The sequence below is a fragment of the Paramormyrops kingsleyae genome, chromosome 15 (assembly GCF_048594095.1).
Source record: "Paramormyrops kingsleyae isolate MSU_618 chromosome 15, PKINGS_0.4, whole genome shotgun sequence".
NCBI lineage: Eukaryota > Metazoa > Chordata > Actinopteri > Osteoglossiformes > Mormyridae > Paramormyrops > Paramormyrops kingsleyae.
This window is the reverse complement of record NC_132811.1, coordinates 24,787,061-24,813,310: the sequence shown is the minus strand read 5'-3', so window position 1 is coordinate 24,813,310 and position 26,250 is coordinate 24,787,061. Positions and strand designations below refer to the sequence as shown.

At 47.8% G+C, this 26,250-nt stretch overlaps 1 protein-coding gene and 1 long non-coding RNA gene across 11 annotated transcripts in view; one reads left to right on the top strand and one right to left on the bottom strand.

The window, feature by feature from the left end:
- Positions 1-26,250, bottom strand: part of elavl4 (ELAV like neuron-specific RNA binding protein 4) — a 64,970-nt gene that overhangs the window by 4,149 nt on the left and 34,571 nt on the right. For 5 of the 6 annotated variants that reach the window (XM_023821375.2, XM_023821377.2, XM_023821378.2 and 2 more), the window contains 4 exons: positions 15,005-15,108; positions 10,486-10,639; positions 5,509-5,734; positions 3,084-3,122 (listed from right to left, as the gene is read on the bottom strand). In XM_023821375.2, coding sequence (XP_023677143.1) covers positions 3,084-3,122; positions 5,509-5,734; positions 10,486-10,639; positions 15,005-15,108 — 523 coding nt within the window. The remainder of the gene's footprint in view (positions 1-3,083; positions 3,123-5,508; positions 5,735-10,485; positions 10,640-15,004; positions 15,109-26,250) is intronic. The other variant, XM_023821379.2, reaches the window with a different exon arrangement.
- On the top strand, positions 315-18,474 carry LOC111848959 (uncharacterized). Of its 5 annotated transcripts, XR_011982680.1 has the most exons (5): positions 318-540; positions 6,343-6,472; positions 6,703-8,318; positions 8,835-8,894; positions 12,619-18,474. It is a non-coding gene; the product is annotated as an uncharacterized lncRNA (long non-coding RNA). The 5 variants fall into 5 exon arrangements; XR_011982678.1 differs by having other exon boundaries at positions 315-540; positions 6,703-8,894; positions 12,643-18,474; XR_011982677.1 differs by having other exon boundaries at positions 315-540; positions 6,703-8,894.

The following is a 26,250-nucleotide window of genomic DNA, read 5'->3' as shown; positions in this document are numbered from 1 at the left end:
AGTATCATATTCACACTATAAGGATGGATCTACAAGGTACAAACTGTCTTTTTATAATTTAAAACATGACATGGATATCGTATTTGTTGTGGCTGATGATTAATTATTACCGGAAATCAAAATTAAGACTATGTAAGGCCATGGGAATGAAAGTTATAGATTTGCGTCCACCGCCCGCATGTCTTGACAGCCGCCGCTAAAAATTTTCATTATTGGCAAAAATTTTCATTATTTCCACAAAAAAATCAACCTGTTACACAAAATGTCTTTCCCATTAAAATTGACGCTGTATGAGGCTTTTCACGACATGTCTACTCACTCTTGTCGCTGATTTAGGCTGTCTTGCTCTGAGAAGCGCGCGCCCCGACCAAACGATCACGCCCTGCTGCCTGCGCTGCGATGTTGTCACCAATACACGGCATCATTTACCGACTTTAAACGACGATTCCCGATGATTGCCGAAGGATATTGAAGCGAGCAATGCGATTGGTCAACACCTATTCCCGATTTCTGCAACATCGATCGATCCTGACGTGAATGGTATGTAAAAGTCATTTTTTCCACGACTAAATCCAAATAAATGTTGAAATGATTGCTCTACGTATTTAATTTAGATGATGAACAATATGTGAATATCTGTGGTTCATATTTCTTTATTTTTTTCTATTTTACATAAGATTTTATGATACCAGTACACAAGGGGGCAAAACTCGAGGTAAAATCTAACTTCTAAGTAAAATAATGAAAACTCTAAAATAATGAATAATGAAAAAAAGCCGCATCACTTTTTTGGATTGCCTGGACGCAAATCTATAACTTTCATTCCCATGGCCTAACATCATTATTCGGCTGACATGGTGTTGACGTTTATTGTTACTTTGATGTGAGCCACAAACTTCAACATTAAATTTTGTGTCGCGCAATTAATTGACAATGGGCCGGGGTCTAAGGATATTCTTTGCGGGCCGAAAAGCCGACAGGCGTAACTGCTGTCCGGATGAACGGACACTTCGCCGGCGCCGACTGCGGGGTACGGCGCTGCGAAATGCCGCCAGCACAGAGGGGGGAACGGCGCTTTTGGTCGGCTTTAGCAAGGCACGGGGGATCGCTGAATCAAAACACGTAAAATGCAGGGAGGGAGGCTGGTCGTGCACAAAATAAACCTCTTTATATTATTCTTGTATATTCCCCCTCTTTCGGAGATGCATAGATGTCTGTGGTTAGTTGTCTTCACTTAATTGCCTTTCCGCTTAAAGTAAACGGTAAATCGCGTAAAAGGTCCGTCCCCGCTGGAGTGACTGTAGGCGTTATTGGGGTGTCGTGTAAGTGAGATTTCCGCTTAAACGCAGATGTCTCCAGGAGAAGCTTCTCCCCTAGTTGTTGGTGGATAGAGGGGGGTGGAGACGGAGCCGACGAAGCGGAAAGTGTGCTTTGCTGGGAGGGGGAAGCGATACCAGGCGCCCCCGTCTGCTCTGCAGCGGCTGACACCGATCGATAACCCGGCGTGCACGACCGACCCGGACCTGACTGGCAGCTTGTCTGTCTGCTTATTCAACACTATATCCTAGCAGCTAAACCCAAAATGCGCAGATAATGACTCCCGTGCGTTTAAGCACATTTCGATTTCTGCATAGCAGAGGCGTCGCACAGCGGCATTCACAAAGACGCAGTCAGCTGATCTAACAGTCAAAGGCATGTGCATCAGCCGACGGAGACCCCCTAGTGCAGGTAGCTCCTTCTCCCGCGAGCTGCCTGCAAAACCTGCCTTTGTTCGGATAATTACGTTCAGCGACGTGCCCAGCAAGCAGAGGCGTTTTAATTTAAGGCAGGTCTGCGCCGTTGAGGTATCTTGATTCCTGCTTCGTCCGTTGGCAAATAATCTCAGATCTTTGTCTTTATTGTTTTCCCAAAAAGCCAGTTGCTGTTTAGAACAGCTTGAGGCAGAATGTTGTTGGATGTCATTGTGCTTTCTCAAAAAGCCCTCTGTGAAATATGTTTTTGATTTGACACTTAACTGGCCTAAGAATGTGCATTTCCAGTGAGTGTAAATCACACTGCCATGCCAGAGTGAACTGGACCCTGGGAGGTTGGAGGGAAGCCTGCCGTTTGGAGGCTGTTCACATGCCTCACTGTATCACAGTCCCGTGTGCGCCCCTTGATTCACAAGAGCAGGAATTGCGGCTAATTGCTGTAATGTAAGCCAGTGAATATAAAGGATTCACTGTTTTCACAACCAAGCAAGCTGTTTATTCAGGCGGTCTGCAGTAGGGCACTGATCTGCCCTCAGTGTGATCCTAAGGCGTACTGGTGTTAAAATGCAGGCAGAAAGCATGTTTGCCTTTTGCAGTCGCTAAACGATAGCAGTAGCCAGTGGAAATGTGCCAGTAGGGTTGTGTTACCGAGGGTCTCTCGGCCCGCGGGGGGCTGCTATGCTTTCTGCAGGGGTCCAGGTGTGTCGCCTCACTTCCCTGGGCTGTGAAGCCCAATTCTGCCCTGGGTCCCCCCCCCCCCCCCCACTGATGGCAATAATTATGGGCCTTGAGGTTCATTATCGGCAAAATTCTGGTCCGAACTGGCGGCCGCCCGTGGGTAAGCCTGCCTCACGGCTGCGGGCACGATGCCGCTAACGCGTGTCACAGATACGCTTTCACGGTGTGAGGGATTTACGGATATTTCAACACTGAGCTGAGAGCTCAGAGGAACGCCAGAGCAGAGCAGCTTTGAGCTTCACAGCAGGCAATAGGAAGGGCACCTAAATCAAGGGCCGTGCCTGAAATCAAGAACTACACGTGGCAAAAAGTCTGAAGAAAACCTCAATCGCAAGAAAACGGCGGCAAAGCCCACACTCAAAACGGCGGCCATCATCTCAATCAGGAAATGAAAGTGCCCCGGTTCTCTTTTAATTTTCCTATCTTGAATAGTGGTTGGTGGATATAAATAGAAATTAAATAAAATATAAAAAAAGAAATTCAAGTAGGAGCCTCGAACTGAATCAAAAGCAAGTGACTTTCAAAAATAAATAAAACAGAATATAAATAATTTTGTCAACATGGACATCTGGCATTCGGTGAAGTTTTAATTACCTCTTTACGCCATAGGCCATATTAAGCAAATTGTCCAGCCTGTAAGAGAAGGAGGGTTCTGGGGTTAATGCCAGGCAGATGGTCGGCTCACTCAATGGAAATAATGCTACATCCCTGCGTCACTCAAGGAAGAAACATCCAGAAAGGGGCCGTTACACTGTGGAGCCCCCCAGACTGGGGAGCGGGACAAGCACACGCTGAGCACCGGCAGCGGGGCATGGAGCCCAGGCCCCCGTCTGCCCTTTGGCCCTCTGGGAAATTCCACTCATTTCCTAGTTTGCTGTAATTCTTTTTTTTTTTCTTTCTGGTGTGCACTTGTGGTAGCAAAACTGTCACCAGTACAGCCACCAGTGGGATTTTACTGGGCTTCTTTCCCCACAGTTATGATTGGAATCGCTGTATTACCATAATTGGCTTTATTATTCAATGGACAAATTGATTTTTTTTTTTTTTTTTTACCAAATTCTCAACAGCAAAACCTAAAAAATGAGGAATCACTCAGCAGATGAGAAGAATGAAGGCTGATGTGAAGTGTAAGATGTGACACCCAGGAATCCAATTGCTTCTGTTAGTGTTAGTCAGAAACTTTCAATATTGAATGGTTAATTTAGATTTCTGTCAGTAATGGTTTTGTACCTGAACAGGATGGTTAAGATGGCAGGTTTAACAGTGGATGAGACTGTGTAAATTTATAATATTCTAAAAAAGAAAAAAAGTGTGATATCTGAAAATTGTTAGCTTATGTGGAAAAACTCAGGGGTATGCATTTATCATTACAGTTTAAGTCTAAATAAGGGTTTATTTTGTATTTTTAAGTCATATCCAGATGTTTAAAATGAATAATGAAATCCCAAAGTGGACGTGTTCTTTTCGCTGACTATTTTCGGACCCCACAGTAATATTTCAATACCAGACTGGACTGGACCGGTTTTGCACCAGAACCTGCCCTGCTTCCTCCCAGTTACAGACTCTCCCGCTCCTAAAAAAACAAGCCACACCAACAGTAGGTCAACAGTAAACAGTAGGTCAACAGAAACTGGACCTTCAGGGAACTTGATGGAATATGAGGTGTGTGTGGCAGGAGGTAACGAATCATTAAAGCCGCAATTAGCCAATTATCTGGGCAGGGACTGCACAGTCTGCTTTGTGGCTAAATGAGTAAATTGGACCGGAGGCGCAGAGGAAGCTGCTGCGGGCTGCTGCTCTGGACCCGTCTGCCGGTCCATCGGAAGCAGACTGGCTTGGGTGGCGACTCTGGGCTCTCTCTCTTCAAGGCCCCGGTCTACAGTGAGGCGACTTCTCTAATGCCTGCAGATGGGACACCTCCTTTAAATCTAGCGCCATTATTACAAGTGCTGGTCTACAGATAATAGAGATAATTTGCTAATTACAGTCATCAGTAATGGGAAACTCAATTCTGGGCCGGAATGTGTTGTGCTGAGCAGGTGATGCTCATGAGACGAACATTTCAGGCCAAGAAGCGTCGTGAGCATTGGATGGGGGGGCGGAGGAGAATAATCACACAGGCTGGGACATAAAAACAACATTAACCAACTGGTCTGCTGCGCCAGATTCCTAATGATTCCTGCACTTTAAGGTTTAGATAACATTTCATCCTGTGGTTTATGGCCGTTTTGCTCAGTACGTGAGGGATGAGCGTTTGCACTGATTCCTTACTGTCTCTCCTAAACACAATCAAAGACTTATTCCAGTCTAACTATTTATACTGGCAATAAACCAGCAGTGTTTAATAACAGTTTAAAATATCTGCTGTCTGGAAAAAAAACAAAAAGGCTGATCGTCCTTTTATCTCATACTGTGATGGCAGAAGTGGAATTTAAACTGTTAGGTGGCAGGTGAAAATATCACACTTTAAAAATAGTTAGAACTGTTAATGCAGCATGAGAGGTGAAAATGGAGCTGAGCATGTGACCGGGAGGCGGGTGGGGGGGGGGGGAGCAGGAATGAGAAGAGAGGAGGAAAGTAGTGGAAGGAAAAGTAAGGAAGAGACTGGGAATGGAGGGGAAGATAGGGGTGAGAACGGATAGGCAATAAGAAGGAAGGGATCGCAGCGTGAGACACGGGAATGACACTTGCAGGGAACTCTGGGGAGACATTGTGAACGACAGAACCCCACTGTCTCTTGTGCACAGTCTCTCTCAAGCGTTTAATGGTGCTGGTTAGGCCCAGGCGTGGGGACTTGTTTCCGGGAACCTGCAATGAGATTACTCCATGGCACATAGCCTTTGTGACTGGCTTATCTCCAAATATAACCATATTCAAACGTTTTAATTCCTTTTTCGTATGGCGATAACACTCTGATGCAACGTCATTTCCTCTATGCACACTCGCGAGCCCTCTGACACACACTGGTCTTTAATGAAGGGCTTGATCCCCGCGGTCGAGCGTCACCTGGGCTATTTACCTGAACCTTTGGGCCTGGTGGTGCAGCGGCCCTGGGTACCGGCGATTGGGGGACTGGTACAGCTGGGAGAGCAGGGCCTGGCTGGTCTTCTGGCTGGGGTTGTTGGCGAACTTCACGGTGATGGGCTCGGTGGCACCGGACGGCTTCTGCCCGTTGAGCCCCTTGATGGCCTCCTCCGCCTCTATCCTCTTATCGAAGCGGATGAAGCCCACGCCCCGTGAACCGCCTGGGGGGGGGGCGACACAGCACGCTGAGCATCGGCCCTTTAAGACACGCTGACAGCGCTGGCTTACCGCTGCCTCTGTAATTAACGGCCAAGGGCCATGCTGTTTCGCCCGGCACCACGCGGTATTTGTGCCTTTCTGCATCATCCCCGATTCGCTCTGCCGCATTTTAAAAATAGTGTCTAATCGCGTAACGAGCGGGCGCTGCAGCGAGGGGCCGAATCGCGTTACGACCGGGGAAATTTCACCTGGAGACAGAATAAATGCGAGAAGAGGGTGGGATCACGGCCGCGGAGTGAGTGCTGCACGTGCCGGGTCCAGGGGCGAGAGCGCTAGTGCCAGCCAGCAGTCATGCTTTCATCTCCCCCTCAAAGCGCGGCTGTATGGAGGGCGGGGGGGGGGGGGGATCACAGTCGCCCACATGGAGGACCCCAGCGAGTGATGGCAAGTCTGCCAACCCGTGGAGGTGCTTCAGACGGGCCAACACCAGGGAACGCCCTGACAGGATACCCGCCCCAGGGGCCTGGAGAGGGGGTGCGAGGCCTGTATGAAATGGTGCAGGGTGCAGCGACAATTTCATTGACCCTAATTCTCTGCTCCTCCCATTCAGGATCTGTTTATTCCTGCCTCCACCCCTACATCGACTCCAACCTGCGATCACCTTGTGCTGGTGAATGGAGGCACGATGGATTGTTCCAGCTTGCTGTCATATCTGAAGCGGACCTGAAAAGTCGCTTACGGTAATTCTTGTGTTTTGTGACCCCTGAAATCTAAAAACGAGTGACTCCATCATGGCCAAACACACACCGGAACACAATTATTTCGATGTTAAGCCCCCACCTTTATCCAGAGTGACTAGTAAATAAATCCAATTACAGTGCTGGATATCTTTCCAGGTTAAGCTGCTCTGAGTTATGAGTACGAAACCTGCTTTGGGGTTTGAAGCAGCTCCCTTCTGTGCCCATAACAGGGTGCGTGATGAACTACATCCCCAGAAGTTCCTACTCATGGCGACTCAAGTCCCGGAGACGTTCCCGAATGGCCGGAAAGCTGCTGACGGCGGCCCTTTCGTTTTTAAAAGGACCTGCGTCATATGAATGTTTCAGCTGCCATAAATACCCCGAAGGACACTAGCGCAGCTCTGATGTGTGCACACTAGTGCATTATGAATATCACCCAATGGCTAGTCATTCATCTTTAACCCGAAAAGAGCCTGGCGTTCACAAAAGCGATCTGTTTGTGTGGTCTCTCTGGATGGCTTCTGAGGTGACCTTCTCCAACCCCGCGGGCTCCTGCCTGTCGGCAGAGGCTCTATGGGCGCTGGACTAGGCATAACGCAGAGATGTGAGGAAGAGTTTACAATACTCAGTAAGTAGGTGGGGTGGGGGACTTATCGCCCTCCCCCAGAGGGCCTGGCAAGCCCAGGAACGTGAGCTTATGTTAAACTTTTGTGCCCCTGCAGTTGTGCCCATCACACCTGCCTGCAGGGGGCACTGATGGGAGGGGGCGAGCACGCCACACTGACAGCCGCTCCCTCTGATCACAGTCTCAGTTCGTGGACCTGTCTGTCACCGGGCTTTTGGTCTGGCTGAGCAGGCCCTTAAAGGGGCGGGCAAAAATAGACACTGCAGCATAAATCTGTGGCAAAAAAAAATGTTTTAATCCTGATGGCAGTGTTTGTTTTCTGCACTTATTTCATTCCCCGTGTTAAAATAATGAGCTTCTGGCTGATTGGTGACGGCAACACAAAGCAAAGCAAACAGCCGGCTTGCTGTGTCCCCCCTGCCGAATGCCACGTCTCCACACAGTAACTGCTATTGCGACTTACACAGCCTCACCTGTACCTATCTCAGCCTGGCACATACACACACCTGGCACACGCGCGGGCACACACTCAGGGCACCTGCTGAGAAGAGAGGGCTTATTAATAACGGGTAGCTGTCGGTGTCCTGGTCCCACCAACCACCACACCTCAGCCGCACACCGCAGCCACATTTTCAGGGCTGGAAACCTGGAAAGTTCCGAGGACGGGCTACCAACGAAAGCCTTGGCACTGCTGTGAAAGCCCATCTTGTCACATGTTTTCTTTGTGCTCAGCCTTTTATACGGGGGGGGTGTTAGCAAGCATGTTTATTAACTCTGTTCGTCAAGTACATTACAGGGGGAGCAAATAAAATCACTCCGCGCTCCCGCTGACTCGGACCGGGGTTAGCAGCAGACTGGCTTGTGCTGAGGTAGGTGCTGAGGTGGGGGGTCTGCACCGGAAAGGTGTGGAATCGAAGGCGTCTGGCTGATGAGGTGTGTGAAGCGTGCTGATGTGATGCTCTATTTACAACTGACATGGGAGAGCCAGGAAATTATTTCTGACCTTGGAAAGTAAAACATTATATGATTTATAGCATAAATAATTCAACATGGGAGCATAAATAGAAATCATAACAAATATAGCAGAATGTGGTCACACCTGAGTTGACATTATGCCCTGAACTGTCAATATTTATATAAAAATGCAGGAACCCCACGATCCCGGACTGGATAAGGAGTATGGAAGATGGCTGGATGGATGGATGGATGGATGGATAATTTGTAAGTGAGAAGTACAAATTATCTTTGGTGGTTTAATTTTAAAGGTGTACTTACATGGGATTCCAAGTAGAGGAAGAAGTTATTTTATTTTATATACTTTTAATAGACATGCTTGCTCTTATTGACAGGAACGATGGCTTCTTGCTTGGCTCAGACCAGCGGCTTAAAATATTTAATTATCAGTTAAAGCCAGCCCATTATTATATTTTCATTCAAGCGTGTGCTTAAACTCATAGTTATTACTGAACTTCATGAACTTCTCCCTGAAGAACAAGTGGGGTGATATTATGTACAAATCCTGTGACTGATGTCTTCTCAGTCAGAAAAGGGGGAAATATGAGATATTAACGTAAAATAATCAATGAAATATCAGAGAAGAATCTAAATGAACGTCAAGGACTGCAGTTTTGTACAGCTCCAAATGCCCCCATTGGGATCTGCTGAGTCACAGATCGATAATGCATGGAAGCATGAGGGAAAGGCCACTGTATGAATGAAACTACACCTCTCTGCCAGCAGGGGCAGGCTGGTTAAGGACTTCAAAGTGGCATCCCTCAAGTGCTGTCGACTGCAATTGTGAGTGTGGAAAAAAACAATGGGATGAAATCAGAGGAAGGTCCACGCGGTATGCGATGCTGCAGACGGTGCATCTTTAAGCCGCGAGTGCAAGTGGCTCCTGACGTCTCGGCTGAGAGCCGTGATAAGCAGTGGCTGTCCTGTTTCCATAGCGCCCGGCGCTGCGTCTAACCCAGGGTGGCTGTCTAAATAAACGCTGAATACTGCTCGCCGGTGACAGGCCGCTCTCGCATTATTCTCAATGTCTGATTGGCCAGTTTCTGGAGGCCTCATGCCTTCAGTGTGAAAGCCGAAGAGGAGCATCTCCTTGGAAGCGTGCCCCCCCAGCCCCTGCCCCCCCAGAGGTTACCTGGAGAATCCTGCCCTTCTGCACCATCTTTACTGGCTGTGCTTCCTCTCGTCCCTCCCAAGTCCTCCTTGTTTCTTAATTACTAGCAACTAAAATTTAATTAGTCATTAAAATTCCTCCAGCAGACCTGCCCCCCCTATTCCCTGGGGCCCGGCCTCCTGAGGTTGGGCAGGAAATGGATTCGATGGGTGGGTGGAGCACCGCGGGGTCGTTTGAGCACCGGGGGACATCGTACAGAGCTCCCCAGTGACTCAGGAGAGAGTTTCATATTGGGGGTGCACAACTTAATAATGTATATACCAAGGTACAAAGGTCTATGTATGGAGGGGGGGTGAATGAAGCGAAATTAAATATTGGGAGTACACGTCCTCTGTGGTTTCTATGTTCCTGACCTCCCCCCCCCCACACACAATGGTCAGACTGGTGGAATGAGGTTGGTCCAAACTGCGTCTACACTTTGGTGTCCACTATTTATCAGCACCTACACTCTCAGAAAGAAGGGTACCAATTTGTACTTTTGCTGTCATTGGGACTGTACCCTCAAGGGTGAATGTACCTATTAAGATACAGAAATGGAATCTGAGGAACATTTTTATACCATTGGGGGTGAAGTAGTGTTGTTTGTCCATTTCCAAGTTACATACAGCTAAGGGTACAATTGACAGACCCTTGATGGTACAGCCCCAGTGACAAGCAAAGGTACAAACTGGTACCCTTTTTTCTGACAGTGTCTGTTAGCTAATTTGTTCTGTCAGCCATGGGAGTCGTTAGATCCGATCACTCGGGTTACAGCCCTGGGTATTTTAAGCCTGACCCTGAGTACAGTATATTACCCCCAATGCCACTGTTCCTTCAAAAAAACAAAGTTAAGCTCCAGATAAACTTGACTTAGCCCCTGATTTTTTTCAATAGCTAGAAATGCCCCTGCTGTCAGCACTGCATGCTGAGATTGTAGGCAGGTCAAATGTTTGGTTTTGTCGTTCTCCGGATGACGTGAAAGCAGGCAGCTCCTGAGCACAGACAGCGTGTGTCATCCTCTCTCATTGCGATTCGTTGATAAACAAAACAGAATCTCTTGTAGGCGGGACCTCAGGGGTACAGCTGGTCCACAGTTTGGAAAGTGAATACATCTAAACCTATGGAAACGGCGCGATCCCTCTCCCCACGTGACCTTCCACGGCAAACAATGTGACCGGCACGTGCACGTCTGTGTGTGTGGATAAACAGCCGGCCCATGGATACCTGTGACCTGGTCCACCAGGATGCGGGACGTGATGATGCGCCCGTACTGGGAGAAGAGCTGCTCCAGTTCCTTCTGCGTCATGGTCTTGGGGAGGCCGCTTACGTAGAGGTTGGCGTCTCGGATGGAGGCAGAGCTGGGCCGTGCGTATGATACCTGTGCGGGGCAGGGAGACAGGAAGACATGGGGTATTCTGGGAGTAATGTCAGCGAACGGTATACTACACTACATTTACAGAGGGCAGAACTGCTCCCCCAGTGGGCGTAAAGAGAACAACATACAAACCGCCAGGCAGAAAGCATGCTACTACACCTGTCACACTGTAATGCTTAGATTAATATGCAGTTTACCTTAGTCGTTCACCTTTTATTTGTCATTTAAGACACATCATTAATTTATGTGAAAACATTCATTTTTTATAAAGTAACTAAGAAATATGGAAAAAGGAAATAAAGTAACTTTAACAATTGGGGGGTGCTCCATAAGAGGTTTTCATAAACAATAAGTCTAAAATTCAAATTATTTAATGCTGAGTAATAATAATTAATAATTATAAATTTTTTAATGGTTTGAGCCACAATTTAAAGTGACTGGTGTGATAAAAATGTGCCATACCTAATGAAACTGGACTCATTGATTGGACTCCCAGTTTGACCTTCCTGTTTGACCTCGGGGCCTCCGCTTGGGCCTGTAGGGCTCCACAGAGAGCTGCTTGCCATTACCATTCCTGCTCCTTTGAATGCCCCTCCCCTTTCACTGCCAGCTAAAAATCATCACAGTTGCCTGCTTCTGGCTTCAAACTTACTTAATTCCTTTCACTACGCACGTACGATTAATGCCGCCCCCCCCACACACACCCGCTGAGCGTGAGTGGTGACTCACAGCACTCTCAAATGGCACGCGTGTGCACACGCGCCTGAAGGTACCAGAACATGCCTGAGAGTGAGAACACGCCACAGACACGTGTCTTAGGCGGCATCGCAGTGGGGGGCCTCTGGCTTATCTTGCTACCTGGGGGGGCTGAGACTGCAGAGAGAGCCCCCACGCTGTGTCCAGCCAGTACCATGGACAGCAGCCTCAGGCTTCATCCACGACATACTCCTTCTGATAGTACCCAGACCCACCGACGTTTTTGTGGACAGCCGCCGTTATATTTCCAGGGTGTCCACACTAAAAAGCAAACCGTCTAAAATCATTTCCTTTCTCCACATGTGAAAAACACGCCTAACCTAAAACAAATCGCCTGGCTGATTTAGGCGTTTACAGGGAGCCATGGGCGCCGGCCCTAAACGAACCGTGCCGATTCGCTACGGTTTCATTTACTGCCAAGTCGTTGTCTATGTTTTACATCCAATTTTAAAATTAAATGTATACTCGACTGCCAAGGCGCATGCAGGGAATGTTTCCGGCTGCATTTCCAATTCATCAACAATTAATTATGAAGGAAAGCAGAGAAACTGCAGTTATAATTCAAAACACAAAACGATAACATTCTGAGCGATAAACGACTCTGTCCTCCATCCCTCCTTTGTTCTTTTTTTCTCCACATTCCCTCTCTTTGCCCCCCCCCCCTTGCCCCCCCATCTCTTCTAGTCTGGCGAATCCAGATGCCTGATCCATCAACACTTTGTCAGGTTGTTGAACCCCGTCTCTCCTGCAGGAGGCGATGTTCTTCTCACCTCTGCTGGGTGCCTTGCCTCCACCCCCCCACCCCATGAGGAGAAACACGCAATAACAGAGGGAAAAAAGCATGCGTGAAATCACCAGTAATAGGGGCTGAAATGCATATACTGACGCAGACCAAAGGGTCATCAGAGGAGGGTTAGGATTAGAGCCTCCTGGCTCTCTGCCTCCCCCCCCCCCAACCCCCCCTGTCACTGAGGGTGAGCAGGGCGTGAGCTGTTGGCCTGAAGGTGAGATCAGAGTCAAGGAGATCAGGAGCTTCAGTCATGCTCTGGAGGCCGGCAGCTGGTGTGCCATCAGAGAGGAGCCCCCCCAGCTACCCATGGAATACAAACACCCCCCCCCCCTCATACACAGGCCTGCCCCCAAATCACAGCCATTCTCCCCACAAACCCAATCTCACGCTCTCTCTCTCTCTCTTTTCCTCTGTCTCCACCCCCCTCGCTCTCCAGCAAACGTGTTTTCCTTCTCCGCAGCGAGCTGTCCTGCAATTCCGAGAACCGCCCATCTGACTTTCCCGAAAGACAGCGGCGCGCTCAGCTGCGAGGCCGGCTTGTCTGCTGCTATTAGGGAGCCTGTCTTCATCTGCATGGCTTCTCAAGATAACCTCTGGTGCAGAAATAACGGCCTGTGGCAGCCACTGGATATTTGAAGAGCAGGATGACCTTGACCACACTTTTCAGGAAATGTAGAAGAGGCATTCACACACCCCCTTTTTTCCTGGGGTGGTCTGTCCCACAGTGATCGGAATGACTAAATACTCCCTAAAACTGAACTGAAATGGGAGAGAACACTAATCGAAAGAGGGGAATGAGACGAGCACCTTCCCCTCTGAAGGCTGGAACAGGGCTGAAGGTAGCTCTTTTTCGATGAGTGTGTTAATGTGAGCAGTTCGAACCTGCAGCCACTGTGCCCCAGGCCTTACTGCCTACAGTTTTATAGCAGTCTCCTGACTGCTGCAGTGTAGATATTTTCACAGGGGAAATACAGTGGTGTTCAAAAAATAAGTGCTTCACTTCACTCTGTGTCCCCTCCCTCAAGTATCTGTAGTATCTGTGTTTCATGCTCTCTGTCAGCTTGGTGTTCCTTAAGACTAGCCTGGCTGCAGAAGCTCACCATCTTGGAGGACTTGGCTTAAGACGGCTGTAAACCCCCCTGTGATACACGCCTGTTTTCGCGGCGTCATTTTAGAGTGGTAGCTCACCCAAAAGTAGCAGGGGGGTGGCGGCAGCACGGAGAGAATATTAATTGAGTGACTCATTCTCTGTCGAGTAGGATGCACAGAGTCGCTAATCCCCAGCTGAAGATCACTCTAGTCACGCAGGATTCAGCTACTTCCCAGCTGATCGCGACCCGTTTCCCCACCTTCGGGGTCCACCTCAAAGGCATGTCCTCACCCTAATGGTTAACGTTCCTGGGAGAATGTCAATCAGCAGCTAGTGTTTTGGCTAGCGACTGCATTCACCCCCAGGTCTGTACCACAGGACCCTATCTTATCTTCGTAACACTGTAATTAGCTTACATCATTTCACTGTGATTGGCAGGGTACACACATGAATTAAATTCTTCTGCCTGTCCAGGAGACTAATCTAATTCTGGTCTAATTTGGGCCTAAATTTACACCCATAAAAACATCAGATACCACCAAACATTTATTGTAATATATATTACTTTCATCCGTAGGCTGGTTTTGCACCTCCCATAAACACTTTATCTGCCTCCCTGATTTTTTTAACTACTGCTCAGCACCTGAATCCTACGCAAGCAGCCATCGGCGGCTTTCTCTCTTAATTGACTGTTAGGCTGCCAAAGCCACCTTCCATATCGTGATTTGTGATAATCATCATAATTCTCCTGTTTAGGTTCAGATGAGCATAAGATGATCAGGGTCATTATGGCAGAGAAAGGGTCCGCTTTTGTTTATTTTCCGGGACGGGGAGGGCGCCTTCCACAGGCTAACGTTGTTATTACAGCGGTCTCTCCGCCATGTTCCCACACCAGCGTGGAGCAGTCCTCTCCATTAATGTCCATTTTTATTTATTCCCGCTGTTCTACTTCGGCATTACAACCTCTGGAAGCTCATTATCCCACTGGCCATTCTTTCGGGGCCCTTTAGAGGGCCGCCTCGCAAGCCCGTGCCGTGTGCCATGACGCACGCCTCTTTCCAGGGGATGAGGGAGGGGAATTAGCCAGGTGCGGATGTCCTTGGAGGAATGCCACACTGACGGCGATGTGCCCAGGCCAACGCTGCCGCATACTGGCTCTCAGGTCTGCCTTCAGACGGGTATCAGAACACCTCTGTGCATGTGACAGCAGAGGGAAGGCACCCCCTCCCACCCCCACCCCGCGAGCCCCCCCACAGTACCATCTGATCGCTCCTCGCTATTTGTGTTTGTTTGTCCTGCTCCGTGTGCTGCCTGCTGTCGTAGCGGACCCACCGCCTATTCTGTCACACACCTGCCGTCCATACCATCACGGACCTGCCAGCCATACCATCACGGACCTGCCGTCCATACCATCACGGACCTGCCAGCCATACCATCACGGACCTGCCAGCCATACCATCACGGACCTGCCGTCCATACCATCACGGACCTGCCAGCCATACCATCACGGACCTGCCAGCCATACCATCACGGACCTGCCGTCCATACCATCACGGACCTGCCGTCCATACCATCACGGACCTGCCAGCCATACCATCACGGACCTGCCACCCGTGCCATCGTGGACCTGCCACCCGTGTCATCGTGGACCCGCCGCCCATGCCATGGTGGACCGGCATGCCATTGCGGACCTGCCAGCCATGCTGTAGTAAAGTGCTCTTTTTGAGCTTACCTTGATGGTTTTGGTTTGAAGTCTGAGTCCGTTTAATGTGTTGATGGCTTTCTCCGCATCCTTTGGGTCAATGTAGTTCACGAATCCGTAGCCCAGGCTCTGTCCTGGAATGGAGAAAGGGAGTGTCACATTAAAAGGAGAGACGGGGACTTCCAGGTACCCAGGTGTCTCACAAAACTGCACAGGTTAGCGCTTCCAGATCACTGCACCCAGTGGCCGATTCAAGATTCAACATCCTCACAATATCTCTCACTCGACATCCCCCCCCCCCCCGCCGGAGGCTATGCTATGCTCAACGGTGAATCAAGAAGGCAGAACTCCTCCCCTTGGGCCCATAAACACGATTGGGGCTCCGGCTCGGGGCAGAATAGGAACTGTTCTCCCCATGCCAAACATGGTTCTCTGCCTCACTCTCTACGGATTACCCTGGTCCTGGGGAGGATATTCTTGACTCGACGCGGATGTCACTGATGCTGATCCGACAGTGGTACTCCGTTGTGGTTCCAAAATAGAACCACAGAAATAACTACAGGCCCGCACACTCATAGTGTGGTTAATATAGCTGCGTTTTCTCTCGCAAATGTTAGGCAACATCATGGAGCAAACTGCAAGACTGTGGTGTTTCACGGGGGAAACCTAGACGGGTATTAGTTGGCCCATTGGAGCAACGTCCAGTCCCTCAAACATTGAGTCCCTCACCATCACAGCTGTGCAGGAGCATGTCCCGCCAGTGCGGCTGGTCCTGTGTGCTGCGGCAAACAGCCTTGTTCTTATTGCCACCCCCCACCCTCATAAAACAGCGGATTCCTGTCAGGTTCCTGGGTCGCTCCCTTGTGGATTCCTCCCATGGCCCTGCCCCCCAGCAGAATGGCTCCAACCCTCGGCCTGCCCAAACTCTAGCATGACTGGGGAGAGGAAGCTGTGACCCCCAGGAGGACAGAGAAGCGACCAAAGCAGCTGCTGCAGCCGGAGGCGTTTCCAAGCGGGGATCCCACCCACCAGCGAGCCGGACCTGCGCCACGGCAGCGTGGGCAGCAGGACGTCTCCAGGCTCAGCTGCTTCCCCGAGACAAAAGCGCCATCTCCCACCCCCCCCCCCCCATTGGGTACCTCCACTCCACCCCCAGGAGTCTTACGCACATACTGCGACACACACTCGCATAGACACACTGATGTGGGCAGAAGCTGCAGATTATGGACCAACACGGGCTGGCGGCCTGAGCGCCGCCTGTCACAACAACGGGCTGCTCTGCGCGTGCATGGGGAGCGGGTACAGCCCACTGCGCCACACGCCCGAAATAGCCCTGGCAGGTGCCCCAGCTGCCGTCTGGCGCTCTCTCCCACGGGCCTGTGGGATCGGGCCGGCATGGGGCCCGTCCGAGCGCCGGCCGCGCTGGCTGCGGGCGTCACGCCTCAGCGAGGACCCTTTCCCCGGAACACTCTCTGGAACCCTTTGCTGCTTTCCGACAGCCGTCTGTAGCATGCAGGCCTAAGTCAGGGTGACAGTCCTGTGCCATCAGAGCCAGTGGACGCCTTTCATTGCATTTCGTTATTTGAATTTTTGCTTAAATCTACTGATTCAGACTCCCCCCCCCCCCAAACTCTGATTTGCATAACAGAAAATGCCAGCTAATGGAGGCAGGTAAATAATAACAAAAAAAACAAAACAAACTTACATCTAAAAATGTAAAAACGGAACAAGAAGAGCCCATTATAATAAAAGAATAAACACACCCTAATGGACAAGACAAGCCAAAACGCTTCATTACAATAATGGTTACATTTGTTCCTGTTGTTAATTACCGGGTAGAATTGCAAATACAATTGATGCACTGCTGTTTTTATACGGTTTTAATTAGGGTCGGTTTAAATATTTTCCATCACTTTCCATCCCCAAACATGTCAGTCTTAAAGCCAAGAGCAGCTTGATAGGCATTTTGAGGAAACAGAAGCTGGCGATGCAAACGAAGCGGTCAGCAAATAAAAGGAATTTAAAGACACGCTACCAAGCCCCGGCTGGGCTGTATGCTGCCCATCATTCCCCAGGCCTGCAGTCCTGCACGATCCCCAAAATCTGTCAGCGTGGACAGCGGGGCACCGAGCGTATCGATCTCATTCGCTGTGACACTGCCGCAGCTGCACAGCAGTTCGTTTTGCGGGTGTTTTTTTTCTGTCACATATTCCTCCCCTCCCCGTTCTTGCAGCCCGCCGCTCCCGCTAATTAGCAAGATCTGCAGTGACCCGTGCTAAATTGTGGGGTCCCGACCTCCCCCTTGCATGGCCCGTAACGGTCGCCTGAGGAGCAGGAAGAGGGCGATTACGGCCCCCGTGTTCTGTGCTCGCCCGCGCCGTGCGCCGTGCCTATTTTTGGTGAGTGGCCACACTCGGGGGCGCTCTGACTAAGCCGTTATTTGTTTCCTGGAAAACAGCAGGGCTCTGAGTGTGTGAGAGGAGAAAATGAGTGTGTTTCCACCCAGGTTCCCATCGCTCCTGGCATGCCCCCCCCCACCGTCCGCCCGCGCCCAATTAACGCTCTCCTTTGTCTTTGGGGTGGGGCCACACTGTCATTAAGCTCCATTTTAATGCCGCACACAGACCCAGACACTGTGATTTACACCCCATACAGCACGGCACATCAGAAACCCCGCTGGCAGACAGCAGCACCTGGGCTTTCAAGCAAATACCCCCAAACGTGTGGTTCAATGGAACAAAGCACCAGGAAACTGACCCTTTACTTCAGCAAAAGGTGGAAAACAGCATTACTGATGGTAACGTACAATGACAGTAACCAACCAACAATGCCAATATATAACAATTAAATGTTTAATCAGGCATGTAACCACTTTTCAAATGCATAATGTAAAAACAGATAGGTAGATAGACAGACACATCTTGCCAATACCAGACTGAGGTAAGCATTATAACAAATGGCACACAAAACTCAAAGATTTAAAAATGATTAGTTGTATTTACAAAAACCTGCATGCTGTTAATAAAGGGTGCACTGTCACATTCTCCTCACAAAAGACTATAAACAATGTATAACACTCAAAAATATTTATATTTGGACAATGTCTATTACATACTACATTCCGGGACAAAAAGTCTTATCAATGCAAATCATGAAACTTAAAAAAGTTAAATTACAAACAAATACACAATTGCGGATTGGTAAATCAGTGTGTAAGAAGTTATAGTTCAGGACAAAACAAAGAATTCAGATTTTAGTTCTTTGGTAGAAAAAAAAGTCTCTCTGCAGTTGTCGTGCAACTGTGTTTGAATGAAAGGCACTGTTACATAACATTGGGAGGACTGTTGTTCTTTGTGTCGATGGAGATATATTATACAATCACTGCTGCTCTATAGATCAATGTAACTGGCCTGGAACTGTGACAGTTATAATACGTGAAGGGATTAAGTGTCACAAAGCATTTGTATTGCAATCGGAATGATTAAAATAATTGAGAATGACTGAGTGACTCTCTGTGAGGAGCAGAAACTTTGCGATTAGCTATTCGGCATGTTTGACTACATACTGCTGCACCATGGCCGTCTCTGTGACTCTCAGCATTGCTATAGCTGTGTGTTGCAGCTGGAAAACACAGGAAGACGACAAACATTCTAACTGAGAAGCGAATCGCTCTCACTGTTCAAAGTATGACAGGCCATGTGTCTGGTGAATTCTGATGGACACTGATATCAAAATAGAATTTTTACAATGGACCTCGCATTTAGAAACGTAGCCTTCATTTTAACACGGAGGCTAACTAGCGTTTGTCTGTGTGTGGACAGGATGATGATTCCTGCTCATAACTGATCTGATGATCTAATGATGCCAACTGGAACACAACAAGTGATTAACGGCCATGTCATGTTAAAGGGTCATGGATAATTTAAAGGGTACATTCTATAGGCGATGGCTCTATGTCATTAGAGTTGCACATATTAATATTAAAAAGGTGTAATCCAAACTTGCAAATTACACATTTCTATATTCTGCAAAACCTAATGGTCATTGAAGCTTACACTCTGAAAAGGACATACGCATTTGTGATATTTTCAAATCCTGTTTGTCAGTAATAATGATGTAAATTCCTTTCCTACTAGGACTTAAGTTATTGTACAACAAAACGTATGGCCTAATCAAACACAGAAACTACACTCCTGAATTTAATACACTGAAAGTGGCTACTTTGCTATATACTTGAGCTAAGTAAGACAATTTTACAGAAAGGCTATAATGAACTCCAGTTTTGGCTGTTACCAAACCCCACTACAGTCCTCCACCTACTGAATAAATAACATTTTCAATTATCCAATGAGAACTGCAGGCCTAAATGTTAAAAAGCGCTGAGGGAGGAGAAATATAGTTATAAATATATCAGTTTAAATGCTTAACGTGCCTGCTGGTCGCTGTGGCCCCTGTGTCGAAAGTAATGAGAACAAAATCATTTTAAAATGCTATATGCCACACAAATAAACGTTTACATTTGTATGAATTATCAGCACGGAAGTGGAAAGAGCTGACGCTGCTCCGGAGCCCCCCCCCCCCGGTGCTAGGTGACTGCAGCCGGAGGCGAATTGGAGAGGAGCCTGAGATGCGTGGGAGGGTTTGGGGGGGGGGGTTGCTGTGGTGAAGGAGCCCCAGTGTATCTGGGACACCCCAGCTACGTCAGCCCTGGAGATGACAGTGCTGACAGCCTCTCGAGGCCCCCCCTTTGGGAGCCCTGGCTCACGAGCCCCGGGGGCATGAGGTATGGGGGCTGACCTGGGGAGCCAGCGAGTACGTCACATCGGCACCTCCGACGTTCGGAAGCTGTAGAAGTGAGCATCTGACTCCTGCTGAGTACAGAGTTTTGCACACATTTTCACTGCTAAACCAGGACAGTTTTGTAATAAACATCTTTAGGGAAGATGCTAAAAATATATATTTATCTAGTCTCAAGTGAACCAGAAACACTTTTCAAACATTTTAAATTTCACTCTCACGTATTTTAATGACTCAGTGAGATGAGCTGTGGCCCCCATTCCTCTGAGGTTGCAGGCTCGCCGGTGTTTAATTCCCCCTCTGGCTCTGTGTGTGTGGGGTTTGCATGTTCTTCTTGTGTTGGGATGTTTTTTGGATGCTTTGGATCCCTTGTGGTTGAAGTGAACTGTCCTGCCAGTGTTTCTGTGCCTACTGATGGACTGGCATCCTGCATAAAAATGGTTACACTAATACAGAATGACACACAGGCTCAGTGAGTAACACTATTGCCTCACACCTCCAGAGATTGGGTTTCAAACCCCACCCCCACAGATTGCGTCCATGTCTTCTCTGCGATGCATTTTCCAGGATGTGCCACTACCATGTGCTCAATGATGCCTGGGTTTTTATCCACCCCCCCCCCCCCCCCATCCCCCCGCGACCTTCTCCTAGTAACTAGTTGAAAGAGGGCTGTACTGATGTGCTGGATGTAAAATTTTTGACTGACGATATATATATCTCTTTAAATGCACACCCTCATTTTAGACAGTTCACTGCACTTAAAGAATGCAGTTCTTACTGTACAGCTGACCCAGAAACACGAGTCACTTATGATGCCACGGCCTGGAATCTGACAGTATTCAAGACACGCACTTCACACAAAGAAATCATAATTATAAATTGTGTGCATCTTTGTATTGTGTTAACTGTCATGCAAAACACTGAGCCGCATCTCTTTTAAGATGAGAGAAACAGCCCCTCATTTCATGTGCAGTAAGGAATGCAAAGATTGATTATGCAACATGAATTAATTCTAACAGTGCAGGGCCAGCATTAACTGAGCCTGATTCTGCAGACTAAATATGTCCTTTTCCCCATTTTATTTTTAACTGGCTCTATTACATCACAACCTCTCTGCCGTAGTTTCAGACTCAACTGCACTGTGTCACATCTAATGCGAAAAACATTGTCAGGAAATGGTCAATGCACAGAAACACAGCGATTATACACCAGTATCGGGCAAATGGTGTTTCTAAAAAAAAAAACCTGGCATTCCAGAATTGTATTTAAGATTTGGGTCTGACCTCACACTGCAGGATTTTCCGGCACAGTTTCCACTCTGATTTCCTATGAAATCAGGAATAACGGACACGTAACAAAATTCAACATCCACCAAAAATTTACTTCAAAAAGTAGGGAGTACTTTAAACTATCAGAGTACATGTAACTGTTTAAATAAACTGAGATCCAGGAAATCCTAGACAAAATAGATATAGATAAAAAGCTGCACTGTAAATATTATAACTAAAACAATTATCTAAAATAACTAGAATAATATATAGTTATTTATGCAGTGGGTTACTGGCAGAAATTGGAGTCCTTTATCCTCCAATACTACAGAGAAGCAGTGCATCATCTTCTTTTAAAAAGGCTTAGATTAGAAGTGGAAATTATTCCAGACACATTAATAATAGATTTGCATATATTGTAATTAATACTGGAATGTTTATTTAATATGAAGCCTAATTAGAGTTAACATGTAAAATAACAAAGAGGTAATTATACCATCGACTGTCAGAAGAGCGATTGTACTTTTAAATTCTGCATCGGCGTGCCGTGTAAAAGGACACAGGTTTTCAGCTTCGATGTTGTGTAACATCACTCAGGCCATGCGGTGTAACGGACAGGCCCAGACGTGTAATGGACAGGCCACGTAGTGTAACGGACAGACTGTGCAGTGTAACAGACAAGCCGCGCAGTGCAACGTACAGACCCCAAGACATAACGGACAGGCCCTGAGATGTAACGGACAGGCCCCAAGGTATAACAGACAGGGCTCAAGCTGTAACCGACAGGCCCCAAGGTGTAACGGACAGGTCCCAAGGTGTAACAGTCAGGCTCACAGTGTAACAGACAAGCCACGCGGAGCAACATACAGGCCCCAATACATAACGGACAGGCCCTGAGATGTAACAGACAGGCCTCAAGGTGTAACAGACAGGGCTCAAGCTGTAACCGACAGGCCCCAAGGTGTAACGGACAGGCCCCAAGGTGTAACATTCAGGCTCACAGTGTAACAGACAAGCCACGCGGAGCAACATACAGGCCCCAATACATAACGGACAGGCCCTGAGATGTAACAGACAGGCCTCAAGGTGTAACAGACAGGGCTCAAGCTGTAACCGACAGGCCCCAAGGTGTAACGGAGAGGCCCCAAGGTGTAACAGACAGGCCTCAAGGTGTAACAGACAGGCCTCAAGCTGTAACAGACTGGCCTCAAGCTGTAACCGACAGGCCCCAAGGTGTAACGGAGAGGCCTCAAGGTTTAACAGACAGGCCCCAAGGTGTGACGGACAGGCTGCGTGGTATAACAGACCGGCCTTGTATTACGCCTCGGCTTGCCGGCACTCCCCACGCTGTTCTCACAGTTATTTATTTCACTGTCTTCAATGTTCTTGCAGTACCAAGCAAAGTATTTCCTCCTGTGTTTTTTATTTCACAAACATCAGGTGTGATTAATATTTTACAGCATACATCTGTTCGTTTATTTTTTTCCCTTCACTTTTTTTAGAGTAATCAGTTTCAGCCACTACACCTGGAGTCCAGAGTGGTACGCCCCCCCCCCCCCCCACCCCCCACAGGGCATGTGGCAGAATGTGAGGCCATACGGACGTCCGGCACACTGCCCGACGTGCGTGACTTGCACTGCCGCGTGGGGGCACTCATAAATCTTTCAATGCCTGGGGAGTCGAAAATACAGAAAGGATTCCAGTGAGGAAGGGGGGGTAGGTACCCATGCACATGTAGCAAGGAGGTAGCTACAGTACTCAGTTAAAAGAGCGAGAGCTTTCATAGTCCCAATGGCAGCATGAGAATGAGGTCTGGCCTTGACAGTTAGCATCCTGCTAAGAAGTTACAGCGGAGCAGCTAATGAACATACTGTGGATGCTACAATAAGAAATTCCCATCCTGGCATTCCGCCATTTTCCTTCTACCCATATCACATTATGAATTCTATTATCAACTAATAATTTGGATTATTTTCCTTCAAAACACTACCTGTACTATCAGAAAACATATGCCAGTTGGAGCAGCATGTTTCTGTACTATATTAATGGCAAATGGGGCATTTCCCATATCCCCTGGCTAAACTGATATTTCTCCCCTTTAAAGAAATAAAGTGAGACTAACACAGGACTGTTTTTCATATCTGTAACCTCAGAAATATCCTCTCCTGCACTTTAACTGGCATTTATGAAGGTTTTGCACTCAAAGCAGATTCTGCCGACTCTGAGGCACGATAAAACATATTATGTATAGTACAGTATGCCTCACACATATATACTGTACTGCGTACAGTACAGCTCGCATTATTTTTACTGGAAAAAATAACATTGCTTTTTTTCCTTTAAGAGAAAGTCAAGTGGTCCAGTGACGTTAATTTGTTGGCGGATAGGCGTGTACAAGTGCGTACATGTGTGTTTACATATGTCTGCATGTATGTGTGCCTGTATGTGTGTGTATAGGCATGTGTGTATGTCTTCATATATGTATGTGTATGTGTTTGTATGCATGTTCAAGTGTGTGTATGTGTGCATGCAAGCATGCGTTTATGTGTATGTGTGCATGCATGCATGTGTGCATGCATATGTTTACATATGTGCGCGTATGTGTTTGTTCACGTGTAACTGCATGTGAATGTGTGCTTGTATGTTCATTATTTTTACTAAAAAGAATAACACTGCCTTTTTGCCTTAAATGGAAAGTCAAGTGGTTCAGTGACGTTAATTTGTTGGATGACAGGTGTGTACAAGTGAATGTATGTGTGTGTGTGCATGTATGCATGCCTGTATGTGTGTGTATGGCATGTATGTATGCGTTCATATATGTTTGTGTATATGTGTGTATGTGTGCATGTTTGTGTGCATGCAAGCATACATTTATGTGTTGGTGTACATGATTATTTATGTGTATGTGTGCATGAACAAGTGCATGTGAGTATGTGTGCATGTATGCCTCCATGCTTGCATGTGTGTACATGTAAGTGTGTGTACATGTATTTATGAATATATGCATGTGTGTATGCATTTGTGTGACGCTCATTTGTTAGGTGATAGGAATGTACAAGTGTGTGTATGTGTGTGCGTATGTGTGCATTTATGCACGCCTGTACGTATGTGAATAGGCATGAGTGTATGTGTTTGTGTGCAGGCTAGCATGTGTTTATGTGTTGGTGTGCATGTGTGTGTGCATAAACAAGTGTATATGTATGTGTGCATATATGCCTTCATGCTTCCATGTGTGTACATGTAAGTGTGTGTACATGTATGCATGCATATATGCATGTGTGTATGCATTTGTGTGATGCTCATTTGTTAGCTTATAGGAGTGTACAAGTGAATGTATGTGTGTGCATGTATTCTTGCCTGTACGTGTGCATATATGCATGTGTGTAAGTGTTCATATATGCATGCGTATATGTGTGTGTTTAAGTGTGTGCATGTATGCATGCAAGAATGTGTGTACGTGTGTTCTTGTGTATGTGTGCATGCAAGTATGCATTTATGTGTGCATGCAAATAAGCATTTATGTGTATGTATGTGTGAAGGATGTGTACGTGCATGCACACATTCATGCAAGCATGCATGAATGTGTGCATGCATGCGTGTGTATGTGCACATGTAAGCATACATGGATGCATTTGTGTACGTGTATGTGTGCATGTATATGTGCATGCATGTGTGTATGCGTTTGCGTATGTGTATGTGTTTTTGTTCACATATGTGTGCAAGTACATGTTCATGCCCTGTGGTCGTTTCTGCTCTAATCAGAAGCTTAACCTGCAGGCCCCAGGTGTATTTCACGTGTAGCCAGTAGGGAGGGGGTGCTGGGGTCAGCGGCACTGACACACCTGCCTACGGCTATGTAGGCCTCACCTTCATCGCTTCTGACAGGAGTGAGTCAAAAAAGCAGAAACTTGTCTCCAACCGACACAACAGGCCAAAAGGTCGGTGGCGAGGCTGCGGCACTCGTTACGCACATGGCAACACTAACAGAATGCAGAGGAACCCCCCAATTAGCAGGCGATAACGAGGGGCATGGTTTGTGTAACTTAATATACGGCCTATTTGACCAAAACGTCAGATGAGAGGCAGGAGGCACAGGCTGCCATTAGCGCTACGTTAGGTTTGGTTATCACCTGGAAAGCTGACGGAAACACTGAGCATGCAGCCATGTCATGAGGGAGGGTGGGAGGGAGAGGCTAAACTGCTCAGGCATGTACAATTCCGGCACATTCTCCTCGGAAGGAATATATTCACAGTGGAAATAAATAAATAAGTTGTGGGATTAGACAAAGGCAGGAAAACAGCAGCGATCCGGGAGAAGTTCCTACAGGGAAATGTAAATACACCTATGAAGCGTGAGTCAAGTCACTGACACAAACATTAGCAGATTTGGGTGCGTTTCACACGGGGGCTTACGGGGCATTAGTGTCAAGGCTCCATCTTGGATTTAGCACTGGCATTTATAACTTACGCTGTGTCAAAAGACTTCCGAATAAGAATGGATATTATACTCAGGTGAGACATTTGTCACTTCTCTGCGCATTCTGGGACCACTAGAATCCCGCCCTCACAGCCTATCGCTTCTGCCTGACCCATGGCCTTGCCCCCACCCCCCGCCCCCGCTAAGGTTCCAGCGTGACCCGCAGACACTCAGTGCCTGGGCTCTCCTCGCACTAAGACCAGCGGCTCGAGCCTGGCCCTTTTTAATGAGATTATCGGGAGCGAAGTGTCACTAAGTAGGATAGAAAATGGAAGCCATTATCTGGCATTTTCTCAGAGCATCCCTCCCCATCCATCTGCTCGCCACCCACACAGCCGCTAGTCCAGGATTAGAGGCGTGATTAGCTGGGGATCGCTGCTTAAACACCTCTGCTCCGCGTCTCCGGCCGGCTGCAGCCTCCTGTTCCGCGGTAATGAGCTGGAGCTCCGCCCGGCACGGCAGGCCTTCAGCCACACAACCCACCAGCGCCGACCTCCTGGTCAGATCTGGGAGGTACAGTCCTATGGCTAAAAGATTTTCTGTACCTCTGTTCATTTGTTTAATCTATTTACTCTCGGAGCATTTTAGGAAAGCATATTGCTAAATGTATGACTTATAACAGCTGTATTATAAAAATTATGAGAAATGCTGCCTAACCACCGGAAAAAGTAGCTACTAATACTTGGTGAATAGCAAAAAACATCACCCTGCGAATACTGGAATTTTACAAAAAC